General features: G+C 40.0%; 2 protein-coding genes across 2 annotated transcripts; both read right to left on the bottom strand.

The window, feature by feature from the left end:
• Positions 1-15: 15 nt before the first annotated feature.
• copg2 (COPI coat complex subunit gamma 2) lies at positions 16-9,005 on the bottom strand. Its single transcript, XM_067582253.1, has 24 exons — positions 8,851-9,005; positions 8,223-8,275; positions 8,025-8,105; positions 7,861-7,932; positions 7,621-7,700; positions 7,372-7,447; positions 7,107-7,199; positions 6,840-6,926; positions 6,474-6,631; positions 6,190-6,323; positions 5,911-5,978; positions 5,467-5,655; positions 4,341-4,436; positions 3,694-3,937; positions 3,455-3,530; positions 2,745-2,848; positions 2,494-2,619; positions 2,328-2,396; positions 1,995-2,176; positions 1,634-1,763; positions 1,351-1,448; positions 1,066-1,204; positions 764-862; positions 16-434 (listed from the first exon to the last, which is right to left on the bottom strand). The coding sequence occupies exons 1-24, from the start codon at positions 8,885-8,887 to the stop codon at positions 304-306; spliced, it is 2,622 nt and encodes an 873-aa protein (XP_067438354.1). The 5' UTR covers positions 8,888-9,005; the 3' UTR covers positions 16-303.
• Positions 9,006-10,434: 1,429 nt separating this feature from the next.
• Positions 10,435-12,137, bottom strand: ucn3l (urocortin 3, like). The gene has a single exon (XM_067582262.1). The coding sequence runs from the start codon at positions 11,975-11,977 to the stop codon at positions 11,501-11,503; it is 477 nt and encodes a 158-aa protein (XP_067438363.1). The 5' UTR covers positions 11,978-12,137; the 3' UTR covers positions 10,435-11,500.
• Between the last annotated feature and the right edge of the window lie 576 nt (positions 12,138-12,713).

Genomic DNA, 12,713 nt, shown 5'->3' with positions numbered 1-12,713 from the left:
ATGCAACAAACGAAGCCTGGTGCACAGTCAGAATTTATTATAGATTAGACAAATGTAAGATTTCCTTACAGCAAAGAAACATGAAGACCAGCAGACAATATAAAGAAACGCTTTTTAGTTTATATTCTAGAAGTAATAAAACATTTATGTTGGTTTTCAGATTGGATGGTGTCAGCATAACAATCACAATATAGCATCATAATGTTAGGGCTGTGAACGTGAAGATCTCGGTGATGACTCCCTTTTGTCATGTAGAGATGAAGTCTTGTGATTGCGTTGGCACGTAGCTGCACAAGCAGCCCTTTAACCCACGGAGGCCAGGATGACATCAACCACCGTCTCTTCACTACTGCGAACCGTCACCTGCATGGTGACGCCGTCAGCCAGCGCCAGGCGGGCACGAACCAGCACATCGTGACCTCCCCGAAACACACCTGAGAGGAAATGCAGAGGGCCAATCAGATCACACCAGAACCGTTGTTTTAAAGACCATAAATTGTTGCGGAGGTTTGGTTTTTATATTAACATGTTTTATGGAAAAGGTACCGAGATTGAGATAATCATCCTTATCACAGTATGACAACTTAAATTAGATCCACCTCCATGTTTTAGAAAATATGTAACTCTAAAATCTGAAATTAATCTATGGCATTTGGTGATCACTTGTGTCCAAAAACTTAACACCATAGACAACTTTTTGTTCCGTACAGGCTGAATTTAAACTGAAAAACACTCTTTCAAGATCCTGACATCCAACACCCACCAGCGAGGAAGAGGACATGCGAGTTCTTGTTTTCAGGAACTTTGTCTGAGCGCTCGCATGGCTGCATTCCCAGGAAACTGATGATGTTACCCACCGCCTCTGTAAGAGAAAGCCACAGATGAGTCATTTAACACTTTCTGTCAGTTACATGACATGCCTTAACATATTCTGTAAATCTAAAAGCAGTTATTTGCATGAACTGGTAACTGCTGAAAATACAACTCATAAAGAAGCAGTGGAAGAAATAAACCTTAATCTTTGAATTTTTGGAGAAAGTGTAAAAGAATTTGACTTCTGCGTACCGTCTAAAGTCCGTACAGACGCCAGAGCAAAAGTCTCCTCCTTCTCGAATTCGTCTCCCACTTCCTCCCAGGCTGCTCCGAAGTTTGGCTTCAAAACCTTCTGGATGTGGTCTGCGACTGTCACCTCCAGGTCCTCCAGCTACAGAAGAGCAGGACAGAAGAGGACAAGAAGGAATCGGATGCAAAGAAGAGGAAACAAAAGAATTAGATAATTAAAACACTGATGGAAATACACCAGGCTCATTCTTCTTCTTCTTCTGATTTGGACCTGCTGTGATTACGTACCACATATTCATCGTCATAACCGTCGTCGTCAGGCTCTCCTGTGTTGGGGTCACAGTCTCTGACCAGGTATTTCATAGTGCAGCTGAATGTGCAAGACACTGTGAACAGATGAGACACATCAACAACATTTTCTTATATCTTTTTATGTACACAGTGTATGGGAGTTAACTTTTTCACTCTAATCATTCAGGACAATATTCTGTTCAAAACATTATTTTTAGATGACCCTGCTTTTACTGTAACCGCCCCAGTAAGCCCAGTAATAATGTTCCAGTTTTCCTACCAGCAGTGGGGTCGTCATCAGGCAGGCGGACCAGAGTGTAGCATGAACCGGGCTGACTGTAGGGAAGGCTGGGGGCGGGAATGTAGTGTATCACCTCGTAGGACTCTGACGGCTCCATCTGCACTACGACCTGGAACAGAGAATCACAAAATTACACATCAGATCAATTTCTCAGTTTTAGTTCAGCTACTGTCATGTCAAAAACAGTCTTAAGTCATGAAGCGCGGGTTCCTTTGACCACTTTACCCACTCCTGGATTGTTTAGCCCCATCAGCAAAGACTGATCCACAGTCCAAATAAAGAATTTTTAAAATAACAAAAAATGACAATGAAACCATGCCAATCTCCTCTCAGCTGGTACCTTCTGCAGGAGCTGGTCGTTCAGAGTGTTTGTGCAGTCGAACTGGAAGACCATATGTCTGGCGAAGGTGTGTTTAATGCATCGCACCACGTATTCCGTCTCAGCCTCTGTCAGCTGCACCGGCTCAGAAGACTTGAAGAGCGGGCCAAGCCCCTGGAACTCTGGGATGGAGGCCAGTTGTTCTGTCCGATGATAAAAAGCAGAGACAAATTGAAACGAAGAGCAGGGGAAGATAAGACTGACATCATATTAATTATATCTAATCAGGTCTGTGTATGAAGGTGAATATCTGTCTTCTTACGGTCTTCAGTCATCTTGTGTTTACAGTCTTACCTTGATAAATGTCCTGGCGTGATGGGGCCAACTTTTCTGGCAGCTTGCTGGTAGCAACAGGAGCAATTTCTGGGAAGAGACAAACAACATCAATTATCCCCTGAACTGAACATGAACGCTGCCTTTGCTGGCTGAACTATCTGATTAGTGACCAAGTCCTGTGTACCTGTTTTCTGTTCTGTGATGGGGGTGGTAGCGAGAGGGACGGTCTTCATGTCGAAAGGTTTCTCTGTGGGCTCCAAGGTGTACTGGTGGAGGGATTTCTCCAGGCCGGGGATGGAAACAGACAAACCTGAGAGCCATGTAAAGAGGAAGGGAAGTTAATGCACACCCTACTAGCTGCCTGGTTTGGGAATTTTTTGGCAAACCAACAACCATGACTTTAAAACACAGAGCAGAAGAGTGTGTGTGTCTTACCGTTGAAGATGTAGGCAGCATTAAGCGCCTTCTGTTTCTGCTGTAGCACGTTCATGTAGAAAGTAGCTCTGTCACGCACCTCGTCATCACTGTCCATCATACACCTGTTAGTGTACATACACGTCAAAGGCATTAGAGCGGCAACAATTGGAGTTGATTAATCGATCAACAGAAAATGAATTGATAACTATTTTAGTCATTTTTCAGGCAGAAACTCCAAAAGCTTCTCTGGTTCTAGCTGTAAACTGACTATCATTGTCTTTAGGACTGTTGGTTGGACTAAACAAGACATTTTGATACATCTCTTTGAGCTGTGGGAGATTATAAACAGGCTTTTTTCACTATTTTCCAACAACTCTTAGACATAACGATGAATCGATTCATCTAGAAAATAATCGGCAAATGAATCAATGAAAATAATCATTAGTTTCAGCCCTAAAAGTCACACTGCATCACTCATTCACTCAAACACAAATGTATAGTATAGTGCATATTTTAGCCATGTAGACTCCAGTTGTATCACCTATCAACATCAAAAAAAGCTCATCATTAATATGTTGAAACTAATTAATTTGGGGCAACAACAACTTCTAAAAGTGACAGCACATCAATGGAGAAAATGCAAAAGTAATTCACCAATTAAATATTTCTGTCTCAGAGTAGAGTTCAGGGTTATGCAGTCACATTAACTAATGAAAGTAAACGAGTACCTCTGCATGAGAACCAGGACACTTGGCAGCAGATCATCATTCTGAGCTCCAAATTTAGCTAAAGCACTGACTGCAGCTGTGGGTGGAAGAGGAAAGAAAAACAAATGTTTCAGCTGCTAATAAAATGAATATTTACTAATTAACAGGATGGGATGAAAGTTACCATATAATACACTAATATACTAAAGTAAGAGGAGCACTGACAAAGATAGTTGGAAACTAAAAGAAATGATGATCACCTGCTCGAACCGCCTCGCTCTCCAGCACCACTCGGTTGAAGATGAAGCGGATGTACTTGGAGGGCTGGGGCGTGCGTGGGCCCTCTTTGCCCAGTAGGTGCAGGATCTTTGTGGCTAGCACGGTGTGTTCGCAGTCCTCGATGAACTCGCACAGGTGAGCCAAGCCTGTCTCTTTGCTCTCTGGGTTCTCCTCAATGATGCTGATGATGCAATCCACGATGGCCCGCTTGTACTCGAACCCGCCCTGCAGGGAAGGAAAAAGGAACTGAAAAACAACTGAAAAATGTACTGTAGGTAATAATTGAGCAACAAAGGACCAAGAGACTAAGCCCTGCTCATTGCACATGGTCAGTAATATGATGAACACTAATACTAACAAACCATCTAATAAGATAAACATAATTTTTGTTGCACTATGAACATCAATTCATAGAATTAATGTATACTTGTAGTAAAGTATGTTTATGAACAATATAATCTGTTGTACTGTGAAGCAGTCAAGCTCACAAAGTGGCAACTGTCGTGACAACATTCACATTTGTGGTATGTTTTCTGCAGGTGAACGTCATTTACGACTAACAGGTGTGACACTGATAAAGAAACTCCCTGTAAAGGCCAAAGTGTGAAGGATCGTCTGATCAGCTTACATCGTCTCGGAGCATGTTGGACAAGAAGTTCATCATGACGCTGTGTTTCCTGGGATACTTCTGACACAGAGCGCTGATGGCCTGCACCACCACCACCTGGAAAAAACAAGTATCAGGGACAGATTTAGGACGACATTATATAGAACAAAAATAACAGGATTTTAAAAAGCCTTGAATCTCATTAGAAATTAATCTTTTGTGGCCACAGAGGCTGAAATCCCAGAGAAAACTAAAAATACCGCTTCACGTACGGTTGTATGCCTCCGCCAACCAGTCAAGTTTACAAGTCAGTTTACATCCATATCTGTCCAGACTCATAATACTTGTAGTGAAGACTTTGAAGGAATTTAATAAAAAGGTATTAAGTTGATTTTCCTTGGATGTGTTCATATGCTCAGCCAATAAAGCTGATTCTGATAGAACACAAAGTTGTAGCCATGACAGTAGACAATAACCTGAGGGGCCAGATGGTTTGTTACACAGAACCATCTGTGTAGACGCTTTTTTGAAAGACACTTTCAAACAACACTTGGCAGTGATTGGATGGACCATCTGTCTACCACCATGTCATCACTTTCTCACCTTGCAAGGCAGCTGGATTCACGAGATCATGCATTATGACATTATGATGTCACAGTGAGGTTGACCTTTTGGATATAAAATGTCATCATTTTATCCTATTAAGACATTTGTGTGAAACTTCATCATAGTTAGCATATGAATTCTTGAGTTATGGCCAAAAACTTGATTTGTGAGGTCACAGTGACCTTGACCTTTGACCACCAAATTCTAATCAGTTCAACCTTGAGTCCAAGTGGACATTTGTGCCACATTTGAAGAAATTCTCTCAAGGCGTTCCTAGGATGCTTTCACGAGAAAGGGATGGATGGACAGATAGATGGACAACTCAAAAACATAATGTCTGGCCAAGCATAAAAACACCTTACAAGCACTGTTCTTACATGGCATTCATGCAGTAGCATATTAAGACTTCTGTGTGTGACGGCTTAAGTAGGACCTCATTATAGCATCCTTTCACTCCATATGTATGTGTATGGATTTAGTTGTGTTTTGTAATCAAGTAAAGGTTCGAACAAAACTTGAACCAAAACAAAAAATGTCTGACCTTGAACTCATCTGAGATCTCAGAGACAAACGAGGAGATCTGCTTCATGAGTCGGTCCACACTGCTCTCACTGCCGGTCTTGAGCAGAGTGGTGATGGCCAGTGTGGCGATGCTGCGGTTGGAGTCGGTGATCAGGTTCTCCAGGTCCAGGTTACACGCAGTCACAGCTGATGGATGCTTCATGGCCACCTGGTGGAGAAATGATAACATGAAAGCAGTTCATTAAGTATTATAACCCGTTATTACCATACAGTTAAGAATAAATTGTGTATTGTCAAAACAGATTCAATAAATTGTGAATTAAGTATGTATGAAGCTGAGAAATCATAAAAAGCTTATTTCTAAAAAAGTTCAGCAATTTAACTTCTACAAACATACAAGTGATTTGTGTGTATACATAGTTCAATTAGCAATATAGAGGAGGGAAGGTGAGTGCAGCTGTACCTTGTTGAGGGTCCTGACTGCTGCGTATCTTAATGCTGCTTTGGGAGAACTACAGAACAGCTGCAGCACTGCAGGAAGACAAAAACATTCACAATAAGGCTCATTAGCAGGTAAAAGTATGAGGATCGCTCAATTTACAAATCAAATGTGTCAGAGCTGTCCTTTTATTGATGCCAAGATTTATACAAAAAACAAAACATTTATGCTCCAAGTTGGCAGACAGACATAGAAAAATACACAGAGTAATGGAGTGGCAGAGGTGTGAAGTAAAATACTGACCGGACACAGCGGGGGCCAGCTCCCTGGCAGTACAGTTGGGCATGTGCACAATGGCGGAGGCAGCCTCATACACCACCATCTCATTCTTGTTTCTCAGGCAGCTCTCAATGAAGTCAAACAAGGGGCTGTCGTGACTGTAAAAATGCATGATGACATGACATCAACCCAACAGTCTGTGCCATGTATTCATATCTCAATCAGAGATATTATGAATGACAACAGATAACTTATAAGTCATCAGGTCTACAGTGCAAGTACCCAGAATTCCCTCTGTGTCTACTTACCCTCCCTCTGTCTCGTCCAGCAGTTTGCTGGCAATCCGGATGAGCATGCAGTATGCAAAGGGAGACTTGAGACCAGACTTGGTGAACTTGTTGAGCATCTTGGTCACAGCCAGACGGTCGTTCTTCCTGAGGTGATACAGCAGGCCCAGGGCATGGTACTGGAGGACAAGACACAAGAAAACAACAGATTTGAAACTAGACATGATTAACATGTTTTTCATCACCAGCTCAGTTTAACCTGAAACACACTGATATAGTAATAATTTCAATGATTTTTGTTGTATGTACCATTTATTTTATGTATGAACCATAAAATAAATTAACACAAATTCCCAGCTCTTAATGTGCATCTGTTGTACTACCTACCTGGACCATAATATTGTCACTGGAAGCAGCCTCCTGGGCTTCATTCACCCAGCGCTTCACCACATCGTAGCTCATCTTCACCATGTGCTGAACACACATAAACACAAAGGGACTTCATTACAAACTAGCAATGAGACATCACTTTAAAACCATGTCATCTTGATTACACACACACAAAAAAAGTAATTTACAAGTGTCAGGGAAACAACAATCTCTTGCTATTAGTATTCTATCTAGATTTAACAATGACACTGTGCCATGTCTTACCAGTGAGGAGACCAGGGCTGAACTGGACACACTGGGCACCTTATCAACAATAGCCTGCTTCATGTATCTCTCAATGGCCTGCAGCATGGTGGTCTGTGGAGAAGGCAGGAAAAATTAACAAAAAGTGCTTTAATTCTTAATTGGAAAACATGAACTTGGTAAACTTAAAGCATATACAAGAAGTGGTTATCTGTGTGAGATAGCAAGGTGAAGGAAGTGATGGGATGAGAGGAAAAGGAAGCAAAGGAAATAGAGCAGCACTCACATCTGTAATCCTGCAGAGGGCTCTGATAGCAGGTCCTCTGTAAACATCTTCCTTCCCAGTCATGTCTTTGGTCAGGCTATGTAATAAAACACAGAGCATATATAAGAAGCTTTGTCACCTCTTAAGACAAAGCGCATGTGACATAAATTATGAAAAAACATTATTAAAGTATGTTAAGTCTTATATTAAGTATTGTTTCCTCTGTACATATTACAACAAATAAATCCCTGTATATGTCATGGTACAAACCTGCTGGTGACAATGATGACATCCTCAGAGATGTTGGCCATCTCTTTGATGGTCAGGTAGCACATCCTTCTCAGCGTTTGCTGAGAGAAAAACAAACAAACATAGTTTACTCTTACTGCAATCATATTTTAATACTACAAGTAGAATTTATTTAGTGCTGCTTACGCTAAATCAAAAGCAAATGAGAAAAATATCAAGCACTGACTCAACCAAGTAAAGAATAAATTAATATTATCTTACATCATTGGACTGAAAGAGCCTGGTCATCGCAAAGAAGGCTTCGGTGGCCTCTGTGGTCCCAAAATGCTCCCCCTATATGAATAAAGCCACAAGTGAGAGAGAGTCACAAATTCAACACATATTAATAAAGAGCTGCTCTGTGCTTTTGTCAAGCAACCTTTTACCTGGTTGAGGAGGTAGATAATCTTGGTGAGAATGTGGAGACATCTTCTTGGATTGATGGGAGTCTCGTTGAAGATGCGTGCCTATAAACACAAAAAGTGACACTTAAATTCATTTCAGTGATTATGGTGCTGTTTTTTCTTCACATATCCCTTTTCTCATATATGTGCAGTTTAAAGAAAAACCTGGTGCAGACTTACCTCCTGCAAAACGGCACTCTTCTCCAGATGTTGGAAAGGGTTTGACCCACTTCCTAAATGTCAAAACAGAAGGGACAGACGTCTGTGCATGCAAACACTTTGTCTCATTCTCACTTTGCAAAATTATATTTAAAGCCAACAGACGCCAAGGACGCAGAGATGGCATGACGGTGACATTATGCAACATTCATTCAATGAATAAGAAACTAAAACACATATTTAAACTTACAGAATTTTCTCCTTTGCATTAACGCATGACTGCAGCAAGATTAATCAATCTATATTTTGGGCTCATGGTCAAAGAGGACACGTCTATTAACGAGCAAAACCAACAACAGATATCACAACACCCAGCTCGCAATGCTAGCATGGGTCCGCTCCACTAACGGTAAATTTAGCAGACTCGTACTGGCTTTTTAGGTCATCATGTTAGTCAATTGTAAACTAACTAAATAATCATATTTTGGCTTGCAAACCACGGTTAACAATCAGGTTCATTTACTGACAGTTTAGCGTTTACTTTAGCCGGTCAGCTAACAGGCTAGCTCCGCGTTAGCTCCCAAAGCGAGACGTAATTTACAGTTTTCAAACGCCGTCATTGTTTAAATTAATCACTCTCCAATCTTACCAGACTCCTCGTCCTTCTTATCAAACTTTTTAATCATTATGTCGGAATGAAGCTGACGGAAGAGGGCAAAAGATGCTCTCAGCCTCGATCATCAGAGAAGCTACTTCCACGTAGCCAAAATGAAAACTCTCTTCCTGTTGGAACGTCCACGTCGACGGAACATACGTCAATCCCATTACACGTCATATCCGGCAGGGGGCGCTGCTGACAAGTCAGATTTTTATTATAATATAATATAATATAATAGATCTTATTTATTTTGGAGGTTTTTTGTTTTGTTTTGTCATGTTGTGTTTTTTAAATATATGATTCTATTCATTTCTATGCATTTTATGTTGTTCTATGTCCTTTATGGTTTTATTAAACTGTCTGTTTTGTGTGATGACTTTCCTGTATTTGTGTTTTATTTGTGTATGTTGTGTATTTCAATAAAGTTTTTTTGGGTGTCCATTCGCAATTTCAATGAATTGATAAGCATGCTATATTTATAATCGAGGATTTAGATATAAGAACACAAGTTTTTCTGCCAAATACTAGTAGCCTATGAGTCTGGGAAGTTAACAGGGAGATTAAACAGTCCTATTAGTGGCTCAACATCGGAGCATTTGGTCAAATCTTCAGATTGACTCAAGTTCAAAAGCATGAATGTATGAGGACGCTCATTCATTTACATTTATACACACAACTGAGTGACCATCAGGCTGCACTTCTATATCTCTGATTTACAACCTGGATGTAGTTACTCCAAATAGCCACAAGATGCCGACATTTCTCTTTGTCTTGAGTCTTGTCTGAGGCAGGTGAACTACATGACCCCAGCTTTAAAACTCAAAAGCTGCTTTGCTTTGATTTGTAGGAATAGGCACATTTATAAGCCGCTGAAAATATTAAGATAAAGTATAATATGACATAACATTTGGCTGGTAACATCCCAAACTCTCAGCATTATATACAAACTAAACTCAAACTGATGTAAGTTCATAAACTAGTGAGATCCTTAAAGAAAAAAAACTTTTCTGAAAATATATTTGGTATTCTTTCATGGATAGGTAGTAAAGCTTGGCAGATATGTGGCTATATCTGTGTCTGAGAGTTTAAAAAAATAATCTTATCTGAAGTATATACATCGACAGATATTTGTCTTTTAAAAACCATAAATACATAACTTCAACATTTTTTGATGAGGATCCCTTAAACTCAAATACCGCTGAATTGTGACTGAGATATGTAACTGTGAAATTTTCCATTTAACAAAAAGGAAGTTATCAGTGCTCTCTGGTGGACAAACTTTGTAATAGTCACATTGTCTTGAAGTTCCCTCAAATATATATATAATATTGGTATTTCTGGTTTCTTGTTACTTTATTGACCAGTGTATGTGACATGCAGAAATCAGCTCATAATATCAGTCATGTCAGTGCCCTGCTATTAGCTTTAATGAATGAGTGAAAGACTAATAATTTATGAATCTCATTGTGTCACATATTGTATATAAAGAGGCAAATGTAGGTAGTTGCATCTGTTGTATTTGAGGAAAAATAATCCTTTATTTTGAGTATAAAAATAACAGACATCTGATGAACACATACATTCCCATGCATTTGCATTTTACTGTATTTCATGTTCTTGCAGATTTTTTTTGTACAGTATTTCAATGTCAGTGTTCAGTGTGATGTTTTTGCCACTGTCAGTGTTTCACACTAGAATCTGGACTCATTATAGGCTCTCGTGATACTTCTGAACAGCAAAAACCTCTTAGAATAAATAAATAGTGAAGCAGCAAACATAAATAAACATGTTCATAAAATAAAAACCCTAATGTCAAATATCATTATAATTATGATGATTATTATGTAATAGAATTACAAAACATTTCATTGGACTTTATAATCAACAAGTTCTTCTTGTTTTGTCCCATATTTGTAATTTGATGACACTGATTACAATTGACCACATTAAACATTCATTTTACTTCAATGAAAGCAGTGCCTGCTTTACTGTAAACCATGTCCATTTTGATTCTTAAAATAACATTTTAAAAAAAATCTATTAATCATAAAATCCTCTTTTCAGATTTGAAAGGAACCTGCCAATGGGTGAGCTGTAATTTGACCTGTTTCCAATCCAAAGTAGCTATCATGTTTTCCTGACTGAAATTACCAATCACTTTGATAGAAGTAAAATAACTTTGCCCTTATTGCTCTCGACCATATTCTGTCTTTATCAAAGATAATGAACCAAAGAGAAGCTACTGTATTAGACGTGTGTCATTCTTGCAACAAAGGCTTAGCTTTCATTTAAGTTGTTACATGAATTAAACTTTAAAATTTGAAAATAAATGGACAGTTTGAAGTGTCATCATTAGTTCACATCGCTATGAGAAATTGCACAAAGTTAATTAGAGCTTTCCCAGCGTTTTGATTTGAAACAAATAAAGATGACAAGACTTTTCACATGAGAGCAACTAAGTCATCGCAATATTAAAATGCCTTTTCTTAAACCTGTAATGTAAGTGAGTATTTTAAAGAAAATTCCCTTGAGAGACAAATCAATACCGTTACTTTAAAATGAATACAGAGCACTTCATTATACTTTAAAGAACGAGGCCAACACTGGTCATGGCTGTCTGTTAAATTAAAGTTGTCCGTGTTCACTTTCTCCGTCCAATCTGAGCCAGGAGGCGCGCGTTCTCAGCCGCTTTGGCGCGCAGGTTTTTGGCTTTGGCCACATCAAAGAGCACGTTCATGATATTGGTCGGGACGTCCAGGGACAGGGTCAGCCTGCTCCTGCGGTCCCCTTTGCTGCTGTTGCGGAGCATCTGACCTCTGAGCTTCGTCCGGCTCATGAAGCGGTAGTTTGCGGGACTTGAAGTCCTTTTTTCCCGACTGGACTCGGCGGAAGAAGAGGAGGATGAGGATGAGGAGGAGACATACTCCGCGGACTGCAGGAGGGATCCCCAGCCGTCCACGGGGGTGTAACCCGGTTCGTCCTCGTCGCTCCGAACCCCGACTTCCAGCTGGTTGTTGCAGAGGAGGTCAGGGCGGGTCTGGTAGAGGCGGAGGCACAGGCTGGAGGTCGGTGTGCACAGGACCGAGAGCAGCAGCAGGGTCTTCAGGGACGACAGCATGCTGTGTCCTCTGGGACCAACACAGGAAAATGTTCATGCCATTTATTTTTTTAATTTATTTTTCTGTCCTCAACTGTATTACTCTTTAAACAAATGAAAAAACGTGGTGAGAATGAATAAAGTGCATTGAGGAAGAAGAAGATGTCACTGAAGAAAATTAAACGTGTTAAAAATTTCTCCTCCACCATATACTCATTCTCTTGTTATGCAAAATGGATTATAAGTATGTATTTTAAGATCGGTATTTTGAGAGCAGAGTAATTTCAGTTTCTCTTAACTCTTAAGCAAGTTGTTTAATCGAAAGTTGGCAACGCTTAAAAGGCAATTGAGTCACAAAAATGTAAGCAATAATTTCGTAAAACTTACCACTTGTATCTTATAATAAAGAATACAGTTAAAGCGGGCAACCAACGCGTATCCCTGCCGAGAAAAAAACAAGCAGAAATCCTCAGAAGTGAATTTTTGATAAGAAATCCTGATAAAGTGTGTGTGTATGTGTGTGTGTGCGGAGGTCAGCAGTGCGCACGGGTCTGACCAGCGGAGTGTTTTGCTCGTCCATTCCCACTGCATTCATTTAGTAGGAGCCGTCAAACTGCATCCCTACGCCAGCAACAACGTCATCCCGTTGATATTTTGTTTGCCATGTGCTATCTCATTGGTTGTGATGCAGTGATGTAGTGGTAAATTAAAAAAAAAAAAGAAAGAAAAAAAAGTTGGTAAATGTGACCTCCTGTCG

The sequence above is a fragment of the Thunnus thynnus genome, chromosome 23 (assembly GCF_963924715.1).
Source record: "Thunnus thynnus chromosome 23, fThuThy2.1, whole genome shotgun sequence".
Lineage (NCBI taxonomy): Eukaryota > Metazoa > Chordata > Actinopteri > Scombriformes > Scombridae > Thunnus > Thunnus thynnus.
This window is presented reverse-complemented; position numbering and strand designations above follow the sequence as displayed.